Source organism: Salvia hispanica, chromosome 6, assembly GCF_029641045.1.
Source record: "Salvia hispanica isolate PSC_SH4W2 chromosome 6, Shi_PSC_v1, whole genome shotgun sequence".
Lineage (NCBI taxonomy): Eukaryota > Viridiplantae > Streptophyta > Magnoliopsida > Lamiales > Lamiaceae > Salvia > Salvia hispanica.
The window spans coordinates 41,332,573-41,357,343 of NC_142697.1; the positions used below are offsets into that span (position 1 = coordinate 41,332,573).

At 36.2% G+C, this 24,771-nt stretch overlaps 4 protein-coding genes, 1 long non-coding RNA gene and 2 pseudogenes across 9 annotated transcripts; 2 read left to right on the plus strand and 5 right to left on the minus strand.

Annotated features, from left to right (window-relative positions):
- Window positions 1-1,851: 1,851 nt before the first annotated feature.
- LOC125206860 (putative receptor-like protein kinase At5g39000) lies at window positions 1,852-5,261 on the plus strand (annotated as a pseudogene).
- A 378-nt stretch (window positions 5,262-5,639) lies between these two features.
- Window positions 5,640-11,203, minus strand: LOC125204120 (putative receptor-like protein kinase At5g39000). 5 transcript variants are annotated; one of them, XM_089061925.1, is made up of 8 exons: window positions 10,670-11,198; window positions 10,366-10,437; window positions 7,478-10,291; window positions 7,256-7,365; window positions 6,964-7,174; window positions 6,606-6,840; window positions 6,145-6,286; window positions 5,640-6,061 (listed from the first exon to the last, which is right to left on the minus strand). In XM_089061925.1, the coding sequence occupies exons 3-8, from the start codon at window positions 10,056-10,058 to the stop codon at window positions 5,735-5,737; spliced, it is 3,606 nt and encodes a 1,201-aa protein (XP_088918051.1). In that variant the 5' UTR covers window positions 10,059-10,291; window positions 10,366-10,437; window positions 10,670-11,198; the 3' UTR covers window positions 5,640-5,734. The 5 variants fall into 5 exon arrangements, 3 of the variants coding, with proteins under 3 accessions (XP_088918051.1, XP_088918050.1, XP_088918052.1); XM_089061924.1 differs by having other exon boundaries at window positions 10,642-11,198; XM_089061926.1 differs by lacking the exons at window positions 10,366-10,437; window positions 10,670-11,198 and having other exon boundaries at window positions 7,478-9,606; window positions 9,710-9,838.
- Window positions 10,872-12,196, minus strand: LOC148923810 (uncharacterized; annotated as a pseudogene).
- A 951-nt stretch (window positions 12,197-13,147) lies between these two features.
- Window positions 13,148-13,739, minus strand: LOC148923811 (uncharacterized). Its single transcript, XM_089060758.1, has 2 exons — window positions 13,650-13,739; window positions 13,148-13,528 (listed from the first exon to the last, which is right to left on the minus strand). Exons 1-2 carry the CDS (start codon window positions 13,737-13,739, stop codon window positions 13,148-13,150), a joined length of 471 nt encoding a protein of 156 aa, XP_088916884.1.
- A 2,445-nt stretch (window positions 13,740-16,184) lies between these two features.
- LOC125204193 (large ribosomal subunit protein eL39x) lies at window positions 16,185-16,767 on the plus strand. Its single transcript, XM_048102767.2, has 2 exons — window positions 16,185-16,330; window positions 16,429-16,767. Exons 1-2 carry the CDS (start codon window positions 16,328-16,330, stop codon window positions 16,579-16,581), a joined length of 156 nt encoding a protein of 51 aa, XP_047958724.1. The 5' UTR covers window positions 16,185-16,327; the 3' UTR covers window positions 16,582-16,767.
- On the minus strand, window positions 16,593-18,582 carry LOC148923812 (uncharacterized). The gene is made up of 2 exons (XR_016132500.1): window positions 17,954-18,582; window positions 16,593-17,619 (listed from the first exon to the last, which is right to left on the minus strand). It is a non-coding gene; the product is annotated as an uncharacterized LOC148923812 (long non-coding RNA).
- A 1,046-nt stretch (window positions 18,583-19,628) lies between these two features.
- Window positions 19,629-22,686, minus strand: LOC125203453 (putative methylesterase 11, chloroplastic). Its single transcript, XM_048101797.2, has 5 exons — window positions 22,128-22,686; window positions 20,959-21,195; window positions 20,634-20,777; window positions 20,246-20,377; window positions 19,629-20,111 (listed from the first exon to the last, which is right to left on the minus strand). The coding sequence occupies exons 1-5, from the start codon at window positions 22,467-22,469 to the stop codon at window positions 19,839-19,841; spliced, it is 1,128 nt and encodes a 375-aa protein (XP_047957754.1). The 5' UTR covers window positions 22,470-22,686; the 3' UTR covers window positions 19,629-19,838.
- Window positions 22,687-24,771: the final 2,085 nt, after the last annotated feature.

The window sequence follows — 24,771 nt, forward strand, 5'->3', positions numbered from 1 at the left end:
TCTAAATGTGACTATATATGTGGGACGGACTTTTATGGCAAAATATGACTATAAAATTGGGACGGAGAGAGCATAAAAAGTTGGGCTTACATCCCACTAACTTTTTCAACTCACTTTTCATTACATTTTTTAAAATCCATGTCTGGTCAAAGTGAGTCGATTATTAATCAAGAATTTTCATGCATGCAATAAAATATTGGGTAAAACTTTTAGAAAAGTATTGGTCTTTGGCGTGTTGTTAAGTCGTTATATCAAATCTTATTTCAAGTTTTGAATTTCCAATATTATTCCAAGTTGGACTAAAAATTACTATTGGACTAAAAATTTGGGAATCCCTTGAACCTGTGTTATTTTTCTTTTTGCTGTGTTATACTCAATCTATCCAATAAAAATAATCACATATTACCATTTTAATTCGTCCACCAAAATCATTCTCTAACTACAAATGGAAAGCTACTTCTATTTTTTATTTCTCCCATTTAATTCACATAGCATCAAAGTAACCCTTTGTGCCTATCTTCTGTTTTGGCCAAGCCAAAATCTGACACCATATCTATAATTACTAATGTTCATTCCAACGTCAGTTGATCGTAAATACTAGTTTCGTAGGCATTTGTTTATTAATTGAGCATTGGTGACCATGTAAAATTAATCTAGAAAAGCTATCAAACTGGATATGCTCGAAGCTTGTATGTGCACTACAGCCATAAGAACACAACTATGTTTGGATACAGAATGCTAGACCTAAATGAGTTCTGTTCTAAATTTGTCTGTATCGAGTTCAAAACGATATAAATGTGCTTGTCACATCAGCATTAGCTTTAAGAAGTTTTTGGTAACTCTAGTTCCACTATAAATAGGCTCCATTTTGGACTCAACACAGTTCTCATATCTGAAGAGGGTTCCAGATCGATACTTATGTGACTTGCAGTGGCTCCACACTGTAATACTCCATGGTGACATTGACCAACAAATCAGAGTCTAAACCACTACCAGCTACAGGCACAAGGAAGACTTTGTGTAACTTCTTGAACATCTTACTTCTCCCTTGCATTTGTCTCCACTGTCGATCAACACGCTTTTGAACCAGGCGAGAGGGTCACCGCCCTGCTCGAGTTGGTGGTGTCTGGAAGGAACAGTGGTCACAAGAAACTGTGTTTAAACACACGATTGTAGTTAGTTTGTTATGTAAACTTTGTTTGACAGCTTATATACAAATTGCACCACAGTTGTTAAATAGAGATGGAAACGTATGTCACTTTCCGAAATAAATTAGAACATCCACCTAAACTACTTTAAATCTCAAACAACAGAAGAGAATGGACAGCATCAGTGGATAGTGCAAGTATAAACACACACATAGTTAAATAGAAGAAAATGTTTTAGCATGCAAACTAGTAGTTAAATTTACAGATCAACCAGCAAACTACAGTCATGATTCATGCTGTCATGCACATAAATAAAATTCATGTTCATGGAATCAGACTCGGATGACATCACTCCTCACCCCAAATTGACTAAAAAATAGATTACTACCTTGCTGCTTTAGCCTTCCAATAGTTTATCTAATCCCCTTGTGTTGCTTGAGATTTAAAGCAATATTTTTATCTTCGTTCAAGCCTGTCACTCTATTGTAAGTTTCTAATCTATGACTTTGGTTTAAAATAAAAATCTAAAAGGAACATCAACAATCTTTCAACACCTGCCTCAAGTATAAAACAGTTGAAAAATGGGCGCGAGGATGACAGTTTTGACATGATCAACACACCAACTAACAGAAAATCAGACAGTAGTTTATATGGTGGATAAGCAGGATTTACCATGATTAACACACCAACACAAAACATAACCATGAAACCTGCTCGAATTTCACATACTACACCATTTCTCTTCTTGCTCGTCACAGTCATGGCCGTGACCAGCAATCCGACTTACTTCACAGTTGACATTTCTATCAGTTCTGGCTCATCTGAAACCTCTGCAGCATGCAGCGGGAGAGAATGGGTAGGAGATACGCAACCAAGACTATCTTCCTTGCTGAAAATAAAAGGCTCGTCGATGACCTCCACTGTCAACCATAAGTTGACCTCTGCTGATCCAGTTCCCAACAAGACAGCCCGACTCTCACGTTCCCAGTTCTCCTACCAGTTTCAAGTCAGTCACGGTCAAAAAATTATCCGCCTTCACTTTAATCCCACTTCATACATAGGCTTTGAAGGGCTAGTTGACTTATTTACAATTGCAGCTGGTCCATTTACCTTGCTGAGTGACTTCAGCGCTTCACTTACTGCTGAGGCTCTTGGAGTGGATACTTTTGTAAAGGAGTTTTGGTTAAACATACAAGAAAACCAACAACTCCTCATAAGTTTCTCTCCCAAAAGCAGTCAAACATTGGATACGTACGCCTTCATAAATGGCATCGAGATTCTAAGTAGCAATGAAGTCCTTGCAGGATCAGAAGTAGTTAAGTTGGGCGACAGAGACAGCAGTCAGGCTAGTCCAAATCCCCTGCCTCCTCGGGATTCACTATCCCAGACAATCCTAGTTTTCCTTGCATATCTTGTTCGTAGAAATGCAACTGCTGCTATTACAATAGCAATAATATCCTTATTATGCATCATTGTTCACAAGTTGAGAGAACTTTGGGAAGATAGCAGCACTGAGGAAGAAAACAAGCCATCACCCAAAGCTGCACGATTCTGTCGTCGCTTCTCTCTAGCTGAGATCCAACTGGCCACCAGATATTTCAGTGGGGAGCGTTTAATTGGAAAGGGTGGGTTTGGCAATGTCTACAGAGGCGTCATCGATGAAGGCCAAATGACGGTTGCTATAAAGAAGTTAAACGCAAACTCCATGCAGGGGGCACGTGAGTTTTTGACTGAAATCGAAACACTTTCTGAGTTGCGTCATGTTAATCTAGTTTCACTGATAGGTTACTGCAATGAGCACGGGGAAATGATTCTCGTTTATGATTATATGGCTGGTGGAACACTGCGTAATCACATATACAGACGTTCAAGGAAACAACACCACATTTCTTCTCTCACATGGAAACAACGCCTTAATATCTGCATAGGGGCTGGTCGCGGGCTAGACTATCTCCATACGGGCCATGGAGTGATACATCGCGATGTAAAAGCTTCAAACATCCTCCTTAATGAAGACTTGGTGGCTAAGATTTCGGATTTTGGTTTGGCCAAACCGGAGGACAGAAGAAAGTTACAAACACATGTTAGCACAAATGTTAAGGGCACGAGGGGTTATCTAGACCCACATTATTTCCACACGCGTAAATTAACAAGGAAAAGTGACACATACGCGTTTGGGGTGGTGTTGTTCGAAGTATTGTGTGGGAGACCAGCAGTGGATTTAGGGGTAACAGAGGATGAGCAGATTCTGAGCATGTGGGCTCAGGATAAGAACAGCAAGGGAGAAGTTGATCGGATTGTAGATTCAACTTTGAGGGGTGAGATTTCTCCGAGCAGCCTCAAGACATTTGTGGAGGTTGCTGAAAGATGCTTAGAGGACGAGCCAAACAATCGGCACAACGATGTCCCAAGTTGTGATGCAGCTGGAGCTTGCACTTGAACAACAGTTAAGTAAACAGCTTTTGACTTCGGATGAGATATTAAGTTCGTATGAAGAAACTGGACAACCGGAAGACACAGTGCAGTCATCAGTGCCCAATATAGGACTGCAAATTCTCACATGCTCCCCAAAAAAGCAAACTAGCCCAAAGGTATCAAGATGGGCGTGGAACAGAAGTAAATCATCAAAAGATAATGATCTATTACTATCAGGTAATGAAACTGAGAAGCATTTTACTACTTATGTACTTCATAATTACTAGTAAAATAATATAAACATATGATTGGTTGTGACTGCAGAAATCAGAGATGCAAATCTAAGACTGAAAGTTTTTGATTGGGGTACACTTTCAGCTGCTACAAATCGTTTCTCCTCCTCAAATAAAGTCGGAAAGGGTGGATTTGGTTCTGTTTACAAGGTGACTATCTTTCTCGTTTACACCATTTCAACCCTTTGAGTACTAGATGTAGAGGCCCGAACTAGAATTGTGTTGCTCGATCCTAAAATCATTTGTGTTTAATAGGGTGTACTACCTACAAAACAAGTAGTTGCCGTGAAAAGGCACAAAACATCTCCTGATCAATCACTCAAGGAGTTCAAAATGAAATTCATCTGCTTCCCAATCTCGACCATCAAAACATTATCAAGCTACTTGGTTGCTGCAGTCACAGCAGAGAATCACTCCTTGTATATGAGTTCATGGAAAACAGAAGTCTAGATACATTTATAGGTTGGCTTCTTCATAATCTTGACTCATCTCATTAATCCTCTATCCAAACAAGATGCTATGGACCCAAATTTTCATTTTCTTAGTTTACGTTATGTTAGTAATATGGTCAGTGCTACAGAGATACTACAGTTTAACATAATAAAGTTCATTCCTAGGTGACGAGAAAAAGCAAAGCTTTCCATGGCCAGTACGGTTCAAAGTCATAAAGGGGATAGCTCGAGGACTTGATTATCTACATCAAAATTCTAGACTCAGAATCATTCATGGAGATCCGAAATCAAGCAACATTTTACTGGACCATGAGATGGTTCCTAAAATTTCAGACTTTGGCTTTTCTATGAAATTGTTAGAACATCAAACCGAAGTAGAAACAGGATTAGCTGCAGGTACCACGTAAGTACTCTCGCTCCTCTTCTGTCTTTTCCAACGTTTTTCTTTGCAACAAACAACTGTCTTAATTAAATTGTGTTCTACAGATTCTATATTTCTCCAGAGCGTTTGAAGCACGGCCGAGTTTCAGTTAAATCAGATGTTTACAGCTTCGGAGTTGTGATACTGGAGATCGTAAGTGGGCAGGGAGCGTGGAGATTTCATACGTTAAAACAGATGAAGCTTCATGACTATGTAAGTGTTAAGACTTACTTTTAGTGCAATCTTATAACTTTTCATACTAGTTTTAGTAAAATTGAATGGTATATATGAGAAAAGTGTATTCTATCTTTAGGCACAGAAACTGCAGAGTGAAGGCAAAACACTAGACATGGTAGATGGCTCACTTGATAAGCAATTTCCAGCCGATGAAGCGCTGAGGTGCATTCGAGCAGGTTTACAGTGCACATTAGAGCATCCACATGACCGACCGACCATGTGTAGCGTGCTTAAGATTCTGGACGGAGACGCAATCTAACTGCAGCAACAAGGGCTGTGGAGCAGTACTTGTTAATAAATGTAACTTTTGAGTACTTCCAATGCTTTAGGAAATACACATTGATTATGTAGAAACGTAATGATTTTGTGCGTTTACTTGAATTTTTTGCGGCTGGTTGTTTCTGTCAGTTATTACTCAGATGACAAAAGATAAGTACTTGTGTCATTCATTTTATTTTATTTATTTTGTTTTCTTATATTTATTTATTCATTTATTTAATTTTTTCGAGGATGTGCCTCACTGCTTGGCTTGACTATGGACCAAACATAATGCCCATACCATAGTCATCAATATATTCTTAGTTTATTACTCATGCTGATTTAAAGATTTTATTTTCTTTAAAACTAACAAGCAACTGAAAAGGGGGAGCAAAAAGAAGTGCAGAACATATACTGGAGTATAATATATCCAACTTGCATATTTTCTGATGCAACAATTTTAGAGTTTATCAACGCAAATCCTCTATTGGATGACAAATTATAGCTATATTACCGCGGATAAAACTCAGTTTCTGACATATCCATATTACAGACAGATGCTTCAGGTTCAGCCTGCCTGTAATTCGTATTTGTTGGACGATATTCCTCAGATACCATATGAGCTACCGGTTCTGAAGGTGTTGGGAGTGTGCTGGTAAAGGCACCAAGCATTTGAGTGACAGAACCCATTGTTGGCCTACTAGCTGGGCTTTCCTGAATGCACAACAACCCAACGTGCATGCATCTCAACATTACGTCCAGAGAATCCGTGCTACCCCTCCTCACTATAGGATCTATCATATTTGCAGCTGTTCCTTCGCGCCAGTTTTTCCATGTCTGCAAGATTCAACCATATATGGTTTCATAAATTTAACTTTGCAATAAGGCATATAAGATATATATCCATATCTGATACTTACAAGATTCACGAGGTCCTCCCCATTCATGAAATTCTTGTTTCTTTGGCCGCTCAGAATTTCCAGTACTAGCACTCCAAAGCTATACACGTCCGACTTAACAGAGCAAGTCCCATGCATTGCATACTCGGGTGCCATATATCCACTGCAACACAAAAAATGACTTAGTAAGGAACATTTCATAATTTCTGGTTAATGACTTCAACCTGTGACTGTAAATATAGTCTTTTAAACAGTATAAGCATAGTATGGTACTCCCTCCGTCCCATTAAAGATGACTCACTTTCCTTTTTTGTTTGTCCCAATCAAGATGACCCATTGCTTAAAATGGAAACCTTTTTATCTCTACTTTATTCTCTCTCTCTTACTTTACTTTCTCCACTTAACACACAAAATAAAGTTGCATAAAATCCCGTGCCGTCCAAGGAAGGGGTCATCTTCCTTGGGACGGAGGGAGTACTCACTAAGTCCCAACAATCCTGCTGGTGTTTGAACTTTCACCTGCCTCTAACACTCTTGCTATGCCAAAATCTGCAACTTTGGGGTTCAAATCTTTATCCAAAAGAACATTATTAGCTTTTAGATCACGGTGAATGATTCTGAGTTCAGAACCCTCATGCAAATAATGAAGTCCCATCGCAGTTCCCAGTATAATCTTGTATCGCCGATCCCAATCCAACAACGAACATTTCATTGGGTCTACATATTAAAATAAGCATATATCATTCTTAAAGCTCCAGTGACAATATTTTTGGCACAGTGAGAATGGGATCCAACATGCATGAAGATTGATGTTCCATACAAATAAAAGAAAAATGTTACCGAATAGGATGAGGTCTAGGCTTAATCTCTCAACAAATTCATATATGAGAAGCCTCTCATTTCCCTCCTGGCAGAAACCTAAGAGTTTTACCAAATTTCTGTGCAGAAGCCTCACCAATATCAAGAGTTCATTTACAAATTCATTGTTGCCTTGATTTGAACTAGAAGACAACCTTTTGACTGCTATCTCTTGACCATTTGATAACAGTCCCTGATTTCAAAATAAAAGAATACTAAATTAACCAATGAGAATTGTGTGTTTCTTATATACTGAAATAATAGATTCAATTACCTTATAAACAGACCCAAATCCACCTTGCCCAACCTTGTTAGCAAATGAAAAATCATTGGTTGCAGCTCTGATTCTAGCAAAATCATATTGCAGGGATCCAACAGCAATTTCTGTTTCAAAAGTAAAAAGGGCACTATCAGTTGAACAATTCATTTATAATGAAAGAAAATACAGAAGAAAATAATCTAGGCATTTATAATGAAAGAAAAACTGCAACTATACCTTGAAATAACAATTCATTTTTCTTGGATGGCTTGGTTCTTTTCCGAAATGCATGCCATGGCCGAAATCTGAACAGCTTAACTGTTGAGAATCTTGTCCATTGTTTCTTTCCAGATGTAACCTCTCTATTTATACCAAAATTTCCACTAGTTTGTCTGCCGAGCGGAAGTGTGAGATTCTGCCTTTGTGTAGTGGTAATTATTGGTGGTGCATCTCTAGATACATCAATTCTATCATTAGAAGTTGACGGGTGTAAGTCAACTGAAACACTTGTTATCTCATTCAACACCAAATTTTGGTTGCTCTCTTGATGCTTAAGTGCAAACTCAAGCTGTAGCACAACTTCAGACATTGTTGGCCGATTTTTTGGGTCATCGTTTAAGCATCTCCCTGCAATAGCCACAAAAGTTTTCAAGCTATTCGGTGAAATTTCCTCTCTTAAACTTGAAGCTATAATCTGATCGACTTCCCCCTTGTTAATCTTATCTCGAGCCCACTTGGTCAGAATCTGCTCATCCATTAAAACTTCTGAATCCACTGCCCTTCTCCCACATAATAACTCCAGCAACACTACACCAAAGGAATATGTGTCACTTTTCCTTCTTAGTTTACTGGTTGTGACATAATAGGGATCCACATAGCCAACTGCGCCCTTAACTTTTGTGCTGACATGGCTTTGTAGCTTATTTCTTTGTTCAGGTTTGGCCAATCCAAAATCTGAGACTTTAGCAACAAAATTTTCATCAAGCAGGATGTTGGAGCCCTTTAAATCACGATGAATGATGCCACAGCCTGTATGAAGATATTCTAGGCCTCGAGCTACTCCTATGCAGATATTTAGGCATTGTTTCCAGGTGAAAGAGAAACAATTACTGTTGTCCTTTGGAAGTATGTAGAGGTGGTCAGCCAGTGATCCGCATGCCATATGTTCATAAACAAGAATCATTTCCCTATGCTCGTTGCAGTAGCCAATTAGAGAAACAACATTAATATGTCGAATCTCCGAGAGAGTTTCAATCTCAGTCAGGAACTCATGTGCTCCTTGCCTAGAATTCAGTTTCAACTTCTTTACAGCAACAACCTTTTGCCCTTTATCAATGTGGCCTCTGTACACTTTACCGAATCCACCCCTCCCAATTATAAGTCCATTATCGAAATTTCTAGTGGCCAATCGGATCTCAGCCAGTGAAAAACGACGCAAGAGCCTTTCAGCCCCAGCTGATGGCTTGTTTTCCTCCTCACTACTGCTAGATTCCCAACTTCCCCAACTTTTCTGTAACAAGTGAACAACTATATTCACTAGAGAAATTACAGCTATTGCAAAAGTCATAGTTGCATTTCTACGACCAATAATCATAAACAAAGTTTGGAAAGTCAACAGTGGTGAATCCTGAGCTGGAGGCAGAGGATTTGGAGCGGCTAGACTGCTATCAGGATTGCTCAGCTTCAGTATTTCAAATCCTTTAAGAGGTCCAAGCATATCTTTAAAATCTTGATTTGACTGGAGACAAATAACCAGATTGCGCTTCCCCTCTTGTTTGTGGCCATTCAACAACACCACATGGTCCTCGTACCAGGGGATGCTACCATCCCTTACTTCGACTATGCCACTGTCAGTGCTTACAACTATTTCATTGATCAGGACTTTGAAACTCAGGCCTATAGTCTCAGCCATGTTGAGTCGTCTATCGGAGAAATGAAGCCTAACCAGGTACCTGAATCCGACATCAACAGGTTGGTTCCAGGTTATGTTGTTGATATTGCCAGGTTTCTGCTTGGGGGCAGTCAACCACATTGCAAACATGTCCCTGGAACCATCAGCAGATGAAACCAAATCCTGCTTAATGCTCATACGGTGGACTATTTCAAGTGCAATACTGCTATCAACATAGACCAGGGCTTTCTGGCCAACCATCTGGAGTCCAACATCTCCACCCCGGAAGTAAGAAAGACTAGTAGGTACGGAGATAATTTCAATACCATTTATAAAAGCATATGTATCCAAGGATGGACTGCTTTCAGCAGACAAAACTATTTGAAGCTGCTGGTTTTCTGGTATATCTAAACAGAAATCTTTTGCAAAAGTATTCACACCAAGAGCACCGGCTGTGATGGAAGCGCTGAAATTACTGAGCAAAGTGAAAGAGCAGGCTTCAACAGTGAATAAGTCTTTCAGCCCTTTAAAACCTCTATATGTTGTGGGATTAAAGTGAAGGCGGATAATTTTCTGACCTGCATTCACTTGGAATGAATAAGAGAACTTGGACTTGGAGAGGCGTGCAGTCTGGTGAGGAGTTGGATCAGCAGAGGCCCAATTGTGGACTACAGTTGAGACTGTTGACGAGCCACTTAGTTGCAGCCCTGAAGAAACTCTCGCTCGAACATCTCCCAGCCATTCCCTTCCGCTGCGTGCTGCATAAGTTCCATCCGAGCCACAGTTAATGGAGACGTCACCTGTGATGCGAGCTGGATCATTGCTGCCGGCTGTAATAGTGATAAGGAAGCACAAAACTAGTACAGCAACCAAAAAACGACAGAGGTTCATAGTGATAAGGAAGCACTTGGGTATATTTGGAGGCATTATGAATTAGGCAATTAGCAAACTGAAAAATGACAGCACTTGTTTTCATTTTTCATCTTTCATGTCCAAAAAATTTAAAATGTTCATATCCATTGACCAGAATGGCAAGATGGTGTTGTGCAGTATGAATGCACGTAAATATCCATGGAAATTTTCATCACAAGTTGATATTGTAGACTTTTGAGTTGAGTGACTAACTTTTCTGCCGACGATACTGCCACGTAGCCCTTCATCTGTTAAGAAGTTAACCAATTCTAATCAAATGAGAAAGCAAATCTTATCCAATTATCTAATTCAAATTCATTACCTTCCCAAATGGTTCCCAATTCCGTTAGCTTTATCGTAATCAAGCTATGAATACTCAACAAAAGCACGCTCCCTGCATTTGCCAAACCCAAGAGCATACATTATCGTTCGGGTTTCATCACAAATCAACGACGTCGTATTGGTTAAACATTCCCTAAATTCGAATGGAAGAGGGCGGCCAGGGGAATGATGGGCGCTTGAAAGCCCTAAATTGTGATTATGAAATTGTAGATGCCGATAGAATGAGACTGAGAGGGTGTCGTCTACTCGAACCCACCGTGACATTGGAGCTTTCTCACTCTCACCTGACGTAAAGGATGATACGGCGGCGGGAGCAGAGAATCGAGCCTCAAACTCCAAGTGGAGTTTGAGGGGAAAGGAAGGTCCGGCACGGCCGCACCAACACATACTACTAATATTAAGGTCGTGTGTCCCTTCAAACAAACATGTGATCTCTTCGACTGATATTGAATTAGATGTACGTTATGAGTGAATCTATTGCTTCGTCTAATTCCGCAGTTCTTGTTCCGACTTGGCTCCGTAAAACATAGAATAGTGAAATCTCTCCTCTTCTGCCCCGTTTTGGCAATTTTCCACTGCCAAAGTCACCCCTTCCAAATTCCAACGGTGACAGCCAAATCAATTTCTCATGATTCCGATCGTAGCCCTGCGATGAGAAGGAAAAGAAATGCTGGTGAAGTTAGACTTTAAACGCGTTTGCAGGACTCTAAATGTTCCGATCGTAGCCCTGCGATGAGAACGAAAAGAAAAATGCTGGTGAAGTTAGACTTTAAACGCGTTTGTAGGACTCTAAATGTTCGCTCAACATCTTTTCTGATATGCTCGCTCAACGTCTTTTCTGATAGACACTTGGAATTGGGCAAATAACTTATGCTTTTAAGTTTGTGGAGAATTGATTGACTTCACAAATATAGCCCATCCAAGGTATATGCTATCAATAAGATAATATGTCCTATTATGCTGATGACCATTTACTACGTAATTAACATATGGTGCTCGACCTTCTAAGACAACATAAAAAACAAGAGACCTATGGAGTACATTAATATCATTGCACGAACCTGGAGTTTCAAAGAATGGATGATATATCCATAAGTTGTATATGATGCAACAGCTTTCAAAATGATCGTTGGTTTGTCCAGCCCATGCGTTAGGACAATTCTTCCATTCCCAATGCATGCATTCTATACTCCCAATCATGCCTGGAAAACCACGTTAATCTGCTACATATAGAAGTCTAGCAAAATCTTGTTCAGTAGGTCTTCTAAGATATGTGGCACCAAAACACGAAATAACATCTTCAACGAAATGTATTAGAGAATCTCTCATCTCGTTGAACTCATCCGCAAATATTCATCAACGACATCGGATGATGTCCCATACGCCAACACCCGCATAGCTCCGGTACATTTATGTAACGATGACAAACTTTGTCTCCATGTAGCATCGCGTCTCTCTTGAAAATACTCATCATTAGCAGTAACAGCTTCTACAATCCGAAGGAATACAGATTTGTGCATGCGAAATCGGCGTCGGAAGACCTCTGGCCCATATGTCGGGTTTGGACTAAAGTAGTCATTGATCAAACGCTCAGCACCAATCTCGCGTTGTCTTTCACAATACCTTTTTCTAACTGTAGAAGCTTGAGCCCCTACAACTAGATTGTGATTGATGGATAACATGTTCTCAACAATTGTATAGATTTGATGATTTTGTTGAGAAACTCGTTCCTCCCATTGATTGAGTGTTATGATATTTGAATCATCAGAACTTGAATCCGATGAAAGTGATGAGTTTTCACTAGAAGACATTTTTTTTTAAGGTGGAATGAGTACTTGGTGTTATCTTCAAAAAATTTCCACAAGTTATGCATAAACTAAATATATTTGCATGTGGCACTAAACACCAAGACATGTGAGACACAATTGCAATAAAGCATGTGACATATCTAATTTTTGCAGGATAATACATGTGATGACAAAACATTTGATTGACACTGTGCATGTGACATTTCAAAACTGTTGTAAGATAAAGAACTGATGTTTGTAAAACATGTGAGACACAATTGCAGTAAAGCATGTGACATATCCAATTTTTGCAGGATAATGCATGCAATGACAAAACATTTGATTGACATTGTGATGCATGTGACATTTCAAAACTTTTGTAAGATAAAGAACTGATGTTTGTAAAGCATGTGAGACACAATTGCAGTAAAACATGTGACATATCTAATTTTTGTAGGATAATGCATGCGATGACAAAACATTTGATTGACACTGTGATGCATGTGACATTTCAAACCTTTTGTAATGCAAGTAGCACCAAATTCATATCTGTAAATGCATGTGAAAGAATTGATGTTTGTGACATCTCAATTACTTTTGTAGGAATATGCACATGACACCAAAACTCATATCTGCAAATGCATGTGATAAAGTAATGATGTTTGTGACATCTCAAATACTTTTGCAGAAAAATGCACGTGTCACGAAAATCATCTAAAAAAATGCATGTGATAAAGAAATAATCTTTGTGACATCTCAATTGCTTTTGCAGAAGATGCATGTGACCATATCACATAAACTTAATATTACACAAATTTATATACATAAAGTACAAACAAAGATCACACCAACACACACCAAACTAACATTACATAATTAAAAGCACACCAGACTAATATTACTTAAACTAATGTCACACCAAACGAATATTACATAACTTATTGTCACACGAAACTCATATCAAACTAAAATCATTCATTTTTTAAACACAATCTTCATTAGTTGATGTGTCATCTCTTGATCTTCTAGGGACAAGTGCTCTTTGTCCAACAACTTAATCAACATTTTTTGGTACATCTTCATAGATGGTTTTTCCAGCTTTTCATGCTCTATCTGCAGTCGAGCCTTCACTAGTTCGTTCTCATTATCTTTAGTTAGCCTTAGTGCATGAAGTTCTGCGGCAACTTGAGCATTAGTAGAATCAGATTGTGTTACCTTACTTTTTCCTTTTCTTTTTGACTTGTCTCTGCCTATAGGCTGAGAACTAGTTGAATATCCAGATGTAGGAGTTTTCGGATTTGAAGGGATAGTATACTCACCAGATTCAGAAGTCTTTGACTTGTCAGATTGTGTTACCTTATCTTTTCCTTTTCTTTTTGCCTTGTCTCTACCATCCTGTTCATAAGCAACATTTTTCATTGTCAGGAAATACTTGTGTTGAATCATGAATACTTCACTTTGGATGTTTGCTCATAACTTCATTAAACATTATCAAATCTTGAAATTTGTTGCTGCCTCCTGCTTGGTAGATGCTATGAGCTTCATTCTCAACATCTTGGTTGCTCATTCCACTCCTCCTTCGTGCATTTGCTTCTCTGCAAGCAACCACTCATTTGCTTGCATTTTCGTTAAGTCGTTTCCATCGAATCTTCATAGAACCCACATTTCTTTTGTTAATTTCAGCTGGATTTTCTGCTTGACTTTCGTGATACAATTTTTTCACACGTACTCATAGTGCATCTCCCTTCTTATGTTTACCACACACACTATCTACGCTTGCATAGACCCAAGAAGACATAAGTGTTAAATTTTCTTTCACAACCCAACTTACATTGTTTGAGCTCCTCTTCTTTTTGTTCGCTTGTTGGGCATCTCCGAACAAGTTTTGGGTGATATTGTTTGATGTGGGAATTTCATTAGACGTGAATTTGGCTTAGATTTGGAGATAATTCAAAGTTTTGTGAATACTCTGGATTTGAAAATGATTGGGGATTCTAATAAGGTGGTGCAAAATTTGGAAAATTTTGCGAACTTGGATATTCTTATGATTGTTGATAATTTTGGGAATTAAAATAGTTTGGGAAACAAGGGCGATAATTTGGATGATTTGGATCCATAAAACCAAATTCATCAAAACAAGAATGAAAGGACGATAATTTGGATGGTTTGGTTTGCTTTTGTGATGAGTTTTACATGTTAAGTGGGATATACATAGAAAAGTGAAGCAAATGTAGTAGCAAATAATAAAAAATAATAAATTAAAATGAAATAATAAAAAATGAAGTAGTTCACATGATTTTTTTGGAAGAATAATTCACATGATATTTGAAAAGATATATAGAGATAAATGTAATAATCATTGAATAAAATAAATTAATAATTCAAAATTTAATGTAGTGCAAAATTTTCGAGATTGAAAATGTGATGTAAAATTATATTGTTATTGTGCAAATTTATTACAACATACATGTACTCCAGTAATCAAGTAATAAAATAAATTAACAATAAAAATTGAAAAAACAAAAATAACAAATATTTTCAATATTCAACCAATCATATTAAGACATGTGGCATGTGCCCTTTACTTTTTCTAGTGGCAGCAGGGTGCTCCCAAGATATGAGGGGCGATTGCTTTTAATTATTTTATAATTACTTTTATTTATGTTTATTTTATCTTTTATTTGTGACAATGTGTGAAATGTCACCGGTGGAGGTGATCTTAGGACTAAGACCATTTCCAAGGGTACACTAAACCTAAAATGAGATAGGTATTTAGCTCTAATAGTACTAAAAAACTAATCTCATTTTTTGGTTTTTGAGAAAAAAACACCTACCATTAAGTTTACACTAAACCAAAACCTAAAATTTTTTTCAAATTTTGTGAGTAAAAAAGGGATAATACAAAGAATATTTTTTTAAATTTTGAGTTTAGTGTAAAAGGGTGAAGTAAAATCATATTTGATGTGACATTTACACTAAAATGAGTTTGAATTTAGTGTAAATGGTTGAAGATGCTCTAAGATATCATCAATGTAGATATGTACTCCCCTCGAGTCATCATATTTTTTTTAATTTGATCTTAATTTTGGACTGAGATCATCATATTTTATGGATACAATATATTCTTATATTTACAATAAAACAATATCAAAACTTTTTCAAATTTTATAGTAAAAAAATTACATAATATAGAAAAAAAAAATTAATTAAATTTAATATAAACAATTAGAGCATAATATTTTTAATATGGTAAGTATTTACGATAAAATGAGGATGACTGGAGTTTTAAAATGAAAACTAAAGAAAATGAAAGTAAAATAAAATTTATAAATGAAAGAATTAATTTTTATTAGAATTGAATTTTGAGCACAGAGATTTAATATCATTAAAAATCTGAACAGAGATTCAAAATTTGTGCACTAACTCACTCTTCAAATGAAGCTAAATGGACTAATACTCCTTTAAGGGTTGAACTTTGAAGGATGAACCCATAAAAATCGTGAATTTGAGATTTATGAAATTTTTTAACTAAAAAAATAATTTTTAAATATTATATACTAAAAAGGTACTCCCTCCGTCCCACGTAATTTTACAAACTTTGAACCGACACGAGTTTAAAAAATGTAATGGAAAGTGAGTTGAAATAGTTGGTGGGACGTGGATCTTACTTTTAAAGTATTAGTTTTATAATAAAATGTGAGTAGGAATAAGTTAGTGGAATATGAGATCAACTACCAAAAATGATAAAAGTGAAATGGATTAAATTATGTAGGACGATCCAAAATGGAATACTGAATAAAATTACGTGGGACGGAGGGAGCCCAAATCATATTTTATAGTACTCCTAGAACTTTAAGAAAAAGTAAAAATCAAGATTAAACTTGAGATTTATGAAAACTTAACTAAAAAATAATTTTAAATATTAAATACAACCCTCATGTTTTGGTTACTAGGAGTAGTTTTAATAGATCACCCTTTTTCTTTATTTATTTTTTCACGACAGAATAAAATTAATTATTAAATAGACAATATGATTTTACAGAAACTAGGGTTTACATATATTTATATATAAATGGACAGCGTTGCCACTTTGCTCAGAACGCTTCTGCCGCCGTTGCAAACCCTAGAGGATCAGAGCTCGCCGAAGACGCAGCCATGGTTCGCATCCCTCTCTTTCTCTCTTCACATTTTCTGTAGCTCATCCGATTGGAAAAGCATCCAATCTCTAACTGTTTGTTTAATTGTTGAATTGGCAGCCGTCGCACAAGACATTCATGATCAAGAAGAAGCTGGCGAAGAAGCAGAGGCAGAACAGGCCTATCCCCTACTGGATCCGGATGCGCACCGACAACACCATCCGCTACAACGCCAAGCGCCGCCACTGGCGCCGCACCAAGCTCGGATTCTAAATTCGGTCGGCTTCTTTTTTGTTCTTCCCCTTTATATCGTTTTTTGTTTCAATTAGATCCGATGACTCGTGACGATGATTCACTGAATCGATGTAGTGATTATAGTTTTGATGTATGACTTTTGTTTGGTTTATTGAATTCCATACGAAGCACAATTTGGAATCAAAGTATTTCTCTTTTATGTTTTGGGCTCTCTTGGTATCCTTATTTACTAATGTCTTTGAAATTGTTATTGTGGATATCTATGCAAATTGCAATGACGTTTTGGTGTTAGATGGATTGGATAGGTAGAGATCATTTCATTCATTTCATTCAATATCTATGAACATGTATACATTGTGTTTTTATATACTATCATTTTTATATCTCAATTTCCTATTTCTTCCAGATATGCTTATTCTTTGGTATCCACAATAACTAGTTATTGTGGATTGTTTATTCTTTGTTATTTGCAATAACTAGTTATTGTGGATTGTTTATTCTTTGGTATTTGCAATAACTAGTTATTGTGGATTGTCATGTAATTGTGTTGTGGTGTTAGATGGATTTGATAGAAAGATATGTATTTCTTTTCGCTAGTTCTTTTCGCTCGCTGGAATGCACACCCTCAATTAGTAGAAGCTTTTCAACCTTGTTTAGTTTTTCAACCTTGTTTTTAAACTCTGTTATATCTCATTGGGTATTTGATTTTGTTCTTAACCTGTTATGTAATGTTAAAATGAATGATTTTTTTTATAACTAGTTATTGTGGATTGTCATGTAATTATGTTGTGGTGTTAGATGGATTTGATAGAAAGATATGTATTTCTTTTCGCTCTTTTCGCTAGAATGCACACCTTCAATTACTAGAACTTTTCAACCTTGTTTTTAAATTCATTGAGTCTTTTCAACCTTGTTTTTAAATTCATTGAGTTTTTTTTTGTGTTAACTTCCATCTCTAGCTACCCACTCCTTTAAGTGACTTGATCCGACAGTGGCTTGGTCCGACTTCTTGGCAGCACTCATAGATGTGATTTTGCTGATATATTGGTGGGGCACCTAACATAATTAATTTTGAGTAAGAATTACTTTTGGTTGTGGATGTGGAATAGGAGACTATGAACAATAATTAGTGACTATGAACATGACTATGAACAATAATAGTGATTTGCAAGGATCAAGCAGAGATTTATGAATAATAATTAGTGATTCGCAAGGAGAACAATAATTAGTGATTCGCAAGAATCAAGCAAACTTGTAAAGTAGTTGGTTGGTGACGTGGAATTAGGAGTCTTTGAGCTTTCTCTGGATCGTTTATAAGAGTGACTAACTATGAACAATAATTAGTGATTCACAAGGAGAACAATAAGATCAAGCAGAAGTAGTAGAAAACCTGGAGTTGGTTAGTTGGTTGGTGACGTGGAATTAGGAGACTTTGAGCTTTTTCTGGATCGTTTATGAGAGTGTCTGACTGAAGATGTCATCCATAAATTGTAACAGAACCTAGAACATGATTTCTCTGGATCGTTTATGAGTGACCGACATGAAATGTTATCCATAAATTGTAACATATCCTAGAACATGATTTCTTTGGATCGTTTATGAGTGACTGACATGAAGATGTTATCCATAGATTGTAACATATCCTAGAACATGGATCGTTTATGAGTGACTGACATAAAGATGTCATCCATAAATTGTAACATATCCTAGAACATGAATAGAAAAGGCTCAGATCACATTATAATATTAGTAACAGAAGAAGCATCTCACTCTCAAAGTTTTAAATGCGTAGTCCTCCATGGGTGTAGACGTTGTGTCATTTAAAAAAAAGTTAAGAGAGAAATACATAGAAAATCACATTATAATATTAGTAACAGAAGAAGCATCTCACTCTCAAAGTTTTAAATGCGTAGTCCTCCATGGGTGTAGACGTTGTGTCATTTAAAAAAAAGTTAAGAGAGAAATACATAGAAAATCACATTATAATATTAGTAACAGAAGAAGCATCTCACTCTCAAAGTTTTAAATGCGTAGTCCTCCATGGGTGTAGACGTTGTGTCATTTAAAAAATAGTTAAGAGAGAAATACATAGAAAATCACATTATAATATTAGTAACAGAAGAAGCATCTCACTCTCAAAGTTTTAAATGCGTAGTCCTCCATGGGTGTAGACGTTGTGTCATTTAAAAAAATAGTTAAGAGAGAAATACATAGAAAACTCAAATACCTTCGACAAGTTTTGTTGTTGAATCATTCCATGCCAAGAATGCATTTTTTCACCTGTTATGGGATACTTTGAACACGTGAACTGTGTAGTATTTCTGATGGTCTCATAGGTTTGGTGTATCATTTCAATCCATATGGTTGTTTTTTTAATATTTGTGGACACATCAAGTTTATGGTTGCAAAACTGTATCGTAGAATATGCAGATTTTATTTTTTAATTCAATTGAACAAAGTTATTTGTATTTTCATGTGAAGAATAAAATGGCTGGGTTATTTTTGTTGGTTTGCCTTCTATGCAATTTTAGAGTTTTATATGCAATTTTTGTTGGTTTGTCTTCTATGCAATTTTAGAGTTTTATATGCAATTTTAGAGTTTTCCGATGCATGTTGATGGAGTCTGCATACTACGAGTATTTACTTTGATGCTCTAATTTGTCAAAAATCAATCTTTATTTTAATCTCATGTTAAAAAAATTGCGTTGATTTATTTGAAAAGAAATATTTCAATTAACTTGGGATGAAGTTATCTAATGACCATTCAATGTGGAATATCACATGAATATCTAATTTTATTGCAAGTTATTGGTTATATATAGATTAATTTTAGGCGTTCATATCTCACAAGTCTTCACTCAACTTAATCCGGTTAATGATTAAATTATTCAAGTTAACACAAGTTTTCACATCTCACAAAAAATCTCACTTGTTTTAATGATGAAATTTTCCAAATTAACTCAAGTCTACAGACTCGTGAGTCTAAAACTTGTAACACCTTCGCTATGATCGACCAAAAATGAATTTTCCAAAATCATTTATTATAAATATTTTGAGAATGAGAATATCGCAACCATTTGATATAAATATTTTGAGAACGTTCACTAAAATAGATGAATTTCAGTATCAGTTGAAATGAGAATGACAGCCAAATTATCTCCAACAGCATCTCTGATGCCATTTAAAACTCAGGACGCCTAAACTGTCTACAACAATATTTTGATGATGCCAAGTGCAATTGCATCAAGGAAGGAGCTATTCAAAACAGGTACGGATCAAGGAATCCGAGATATTTCAACTAAATGCTTGTGCAACGCTTGAGGCTTCGAAAAAAATGGTGAGTGATCAGCACCTTTAAGACAGAAGACACGCTCCGGGGGACTTTTGTTGACCATGCTTTCCTGTACAGAAATCGGGATAGCATTGTCTTCCAGTGTTTCGATGTAAAACCTTCTCACAGACCCATGGTTTGTCTCCGAAAAGGAGAGTTTCTCCAAAACCGGGGAAAAGGGGATCGGCCTCATCGAGACAGATGCCAATGCAACATCCTGTGGGAAGAATTTGAATAATGAATCAGCTACAAGCAACACATTACCAGTACAGCATACTAAAAACTGAGGGTTTTATTTTTCTAATAATCGGACAGAATCATTTCACTTTCAACTGAAATGGGACACAATACCTTGGTGGGACTCTGGTTAAATAGCAAGTCTTTCAAGATAGATTTGTCAAAATCAATAGCAGTTGGAGGCTGATCCCTCCCATTGGCATATAGAAAAACCTGAGCTTGTCGCATCAACTCATTTGACTCAACCTGAAATTACAAACATACTTCAGTTCCCATCACCATGAATCTCATCCATTGAACGTAGACTCAAATCGAAACACCAAAGTGTGATCATCACAACTAAGAAACAATTGTCAAGTTTGAGTGGAAGGTTAACATTTAACAAGAAAAAGTTCACTTTCTCCCACCATACAAGTGGGAGTGAGTACTTGATTCCACAAATAAAATTAGGTTGTAGTCAATCAACAAATAAAATTAGGTAGTAATCAATCAGAAAATCAACCTTATCAGAAAATATATCAAGGGTACTCTGACCACTCGTCAACATAGCTGCGGCAAGAAAAACAGCTTTTGAAATTTTAGCAGGAAACGCTTCCATGGCATATGATACACATGCACCCCCAAAATCGTGACCAACTAAAATAACCTGCATATATCAAGGAGAGCACATCAATGAGAAAAAATTACTTGAATATTCGGAGTAAGGATTAGTTAGGTGCAAACAAAATTTAAGAAACCTACAAACATTTTGCTTTTTTACTGCCTATACTTAAAAAATGTACATTAAAAAAGAGCCAAAACATCATGTAAGGTTCTAGAACAATAACCTTTTCCCCATCAGCGAGCTTTTCCATAAAATCCGTCAGTGGCTTCACATATTGAGAAAGACTTGTAATATTGTTTGAATCGAATGAATGAATACCAGACCCTGTCAAATCTACTGCTGTGACTTTGTATCCACTTTCTTCCAATAGAGCAATAGTTTTATACCAGCACCAGGCACCAAAACCACCTCCATGAACAAGTACAAAATGGTTAGTCTCTAGGTCGTCGAGCTTGATATCCTGTGAGTTAGAAACACAAATTGACAACTCATAAGACTGGAGGAAGCAAGTAGGCAGAAGTTCGAACTAGCAGTACAATGTAAGAAATGTTTTCAGAAGGCAGAGACACCGCAAAAATAACGGTATTATCAAGAATGTGTTGAGGTGACTACATATGATGTAGTATAATGTTTTTCCTTTATCTGCTAAACAAGTAGTATTGCAAAGAGATTTGATAGGGTCTGGTATCAATGTACTGTAGTAGATTTGACAGGGTCTGGAATCAAATATTTTCACTGTAGTAACTAATACAGTTAAAATCTCTTCATGCTTCACAGAGGTCAAGAATTCTCATTCTCCAGAAACAAATTAAAGATACGAAACTGAAATACCAAAAATAAGAAGCCTTTGTACTGTTCTAATAAGAAAGAGTGTCAAGCCTGAGTTGCTGAATGTTGAACATAACTGAGGAACAATGTACTACAGTAAAGTATGTGAATGTACTTAATTTGACATTTATCATTAAAAAATCGTTTGAATACAGTTAATTAAATAAACAAAACACGACCAATCTTTTTTATTTGAGATTGGAAGCTCACTTGGACCAGGTTAACAGAAAACAATAAGTGTGAGCATAAATGAAGAGTTTGGTTCTACTGTTAAAAGCTCATTCATTCAAGTCATTAATGATGAAATAAGATATAGGCACAGTTTTAAATTCTATAATAAATTCATACCAAACTTAAAGGATTTTGGTTTCGTTTAACAATTTTAAGCTACACAGACTTCAATAAAACTCAAACTAATTAAATTTTGGGGAAAAGGAGATATCACAATGAAAACACAAATCAAAATCTCTGTATTTAATCACCACCCCAGGCATAGTTATTCGGGTAAAAATAAGATTTAATAAAATAAAATCAATGAATTATGTCATTTTTCTGTAAAATTACCTGATTAATTAGCTGATGAGGTTGAAGCAGGGGATCAGTGAGCGACCGCGCTCTGGAGCTCGAGCTCCGAGGTAAGGCCTGATTCCTCTTCGAGTGCCCGTTCGGATACCTGAGCGACGCCGACCGATCGAACGCCGCCGTGCCGCCGCCGTTCTGCAGCTGCTGCTGGAACAGAATCGCCGCCGCGAGCGCCCGCTCGTGAATCAAGGTCTCCTCCTTCCTCGACGAGCGCATCCTCGCCCACCGATTGCTCCCTCCTCCGTCCGCCGCGGGGTTCGCGACTCGCCTGGAGCCTCTCCTCTTCGGCGGCGATCTGTCGCCGCGCGAGAAACACGTCCCCATCGATAACAGCACGATTGTTTCAGAATTCGATTGCTACTGGATCATCGCATGCAAGCAGATGTACACCGTGTGTGTGTGTATGCGTACGGCGCCGTAGAAATGTATACGTATAGGTGCGATTGCGAAATCTATCGATTGGATTCACGGTTGGCAGTTTTGTGAATGTGAAGATGACGAAAGAGGAAAAGGAAAGCAGCTCACGCATAGAAAGAGAGCTCAAGGGGGCGGGGTTAGGGGTTAAGAACGTGGGTAACAACTGCTTCATTTATTTGCAAATTGACCCCTTTTAGTTTCTGGTTGAGGGATATTAGGGCCTAGGGAAATATAGAATTCTCATTTTGACCTCAAAAGTAATGGGTATTAGCAATGTGCTTACCCCTACCTGGGTCCCACAGCATAAAAGCATCTGTATTTTATACACCAAACATTCATACAGATGCCGTCTACACTAAATTTGCCAATTTTTTATTTTATAAAATCCTAGAATTAACGGGTTTTTTCTTTTTTTTACACAAAATATATATAAAGGGTGTTGCTACATGAAAAAAGGGAAAAACTAAATCAATGAAATGGTACGTCCAATGGTTAAGTGCAAATAACATTAATTGTTCATAAATTAGTTCTAGTGTTAAATAACATTTGATATAAAACTTATTCCCGATAAAAAATTATAGCCGTGTGGATGAAATTTACAGTTTTCATCCCACGTTGTAATATCAGTAATCCCCACGTTTTGCTCACATATCTTTTATATGTTCCATCTATCATGGAAAATGCATGACAAGAGTGTGGTGTGACTTGTGAGTATTACAAAATAGTAATTCTCAATTTACTAGTACAATTTCATTTTTCTTACAACTTTTTTTAATTTCAAGTATGTGAGACACATATTCCTAAATTAAATTTAAAAAACTAGAAATTTATACTCCACCTATTCCATAAAAATATGGATAATTGATATGACTCGAGAATTAAGATAAAATTGATAAAAGTAAAAGAGATGATGAGAAGGGTAGTTTATAAATTTATATACCCTATGTTCCATAAAATTTGTAAATAAGTTGATGCATAAAGGTAATAAGTGGGGATAATTTTTTTAAAATGAAATACATATATTTTTGTGTGACGGAAAAAAAATGAAAAGTGCATATATTTTTATGGGATTTAGGGAGTATTAATAAAAAAAATCTGGATTATTTTTTATGTGAAAGTGAAATGTATAATTTTGTTTGGACACTGAATTTGCAAGCTAATAATTGAGTTTCAGTTTTTGAAACTACAAATCTTTTAAGAGATGCGTGTCGGTTTGATTTATTATTCTAGTCGGCATCAAGTTTTTGTTTTTTGTTCGTAATCACATGAAATATTTATATGAAATTTGCCATGGATATATTAGCTACATTGTTTAGGAAATATATGGTACGACATCAAAATCAATAAAACTGAATGTTATTAACATGTGAATTTGAATTTAATTCCCAACCTCTCACCAATTTTGTAACTGTATATATTAACTTTTATAATTCATTTAATACAATCTCTCATTAATTTCATGATCCAGTACACCATATTTTTTCAATTAATTAATTACTATTATGTATTTGTGTTTTCGTAATTTTCCAACAATATATTTAGAAAAACATCATCATTTCATAAGTTTTTTATATTTATTGTTACCTGAAGAGCATACTGGTGAGAAACTGTATATTTATAAGTGAAATTGCGACGTGACAAGAAAGATAGAAAAAGTTGCTTGAATTCAATTCGAATACGTTAATGTTCAATATGAAAATTAATAGAAATATATTTGCATGTCACTATTAATATTCAGGTGTTGAGTCAAAAAGGGTAAAAATTAAACACGACTTCACGTTAACATATTTTATTTTTCACCATTAAAGTTGTGATTTGAATTAAAGTGGTAATCCATTAATTATTTTTTAACCTGTCATAGTTGACTCAGCTAATATAAAAATTAATTATCATTAAACGATGATGATATAGGAAGCTGCCTTCTTCACCTAGGGATTTGTAATCAAATAACAAGTTATTCTAAGTAGACCCATAAACATTTAGCAATTTACTAACTGAATATGGATTACATTATTAAAATCGATTATACAAAAATAAAAAAACAGATCATATATCTTGAGAAATTCCGGAATGAATATTAAAGGCTAATTCATTACTTTAACTTTTCAAGTCTGATATTGTAGGGAATAATTAACTACAAATAAAATTAGGTGTCTCACATAAATACCATTTAATTAATACCACCGGCGACAACCAAGAATGGCAATAG

What these genes read in the sequence shown, in the direction of transcription:
- LOC148923811 (XM_089060758.1), bottom strand. Translation starts at nt 13,739, where the DNA reads ATGAGCAACCAAGATGTTGAGAATGAAGCTCATAGCATCTACCAAGCA. An exon ending in ATTTGATAATGTTTAATGAA is followed by an intron (nt 13,529 to 13,649) that starts GTTATGAGCAAA and finishes GGAAAAGATAAG; the next exon opens with GTAACACAATCTGACAAGTC.
- LOC125204120 (XM_089061925.1), bottom strand. Translation starts at nt 10,058, where the DNA reads ATGCCTCCAAATATACCCAAGTGCTTCCTTATCACTATGAACCTCTGT. An exon ending in GATTTGGGTCTGTTTATAAG is followed by an intron (nt 7,175 to 7,255) that starts GTAATTGAATCT and finishes TTTTGAAATCAG; the next exon opens with GGACTGTTATCAAATGGTCA. An exon ending in CCTAGACCTCATCCTATTCG is followed by an intron (nt 6,841 to 6,963) that starts GTAACATTTTTC and finishes TTTAATATGTAG; the next exon opens with ACCCAATGAAATGTTCGTTG.
- LOC125203453 (XM_048101797.2), bottom strand. Translation starts at nt 22,469, where the DNA reads ATGGGGACGTGTTTCTCGCGCGGCGACAGATCGCCGCCGAAGAGGAGA. An exon ending in AGCTCGCTGATGGGGAAAAG is followed by an intron (nt 20,778 to 20,958) that starts GTTATTGTTCTA and finishes TGATATATGCAG; the next exon opens with GTTATTTTAGTTGGTCACGA. An exon ending in TTGATATATTTTCTGATAAG is followed by an intron (nt 20,378 to 20,633) that starts GTTGATTTTCTG and finishes TTGTAATTTCAG; the next exon opens with GTTGAGTCAAATGAGTTGAT.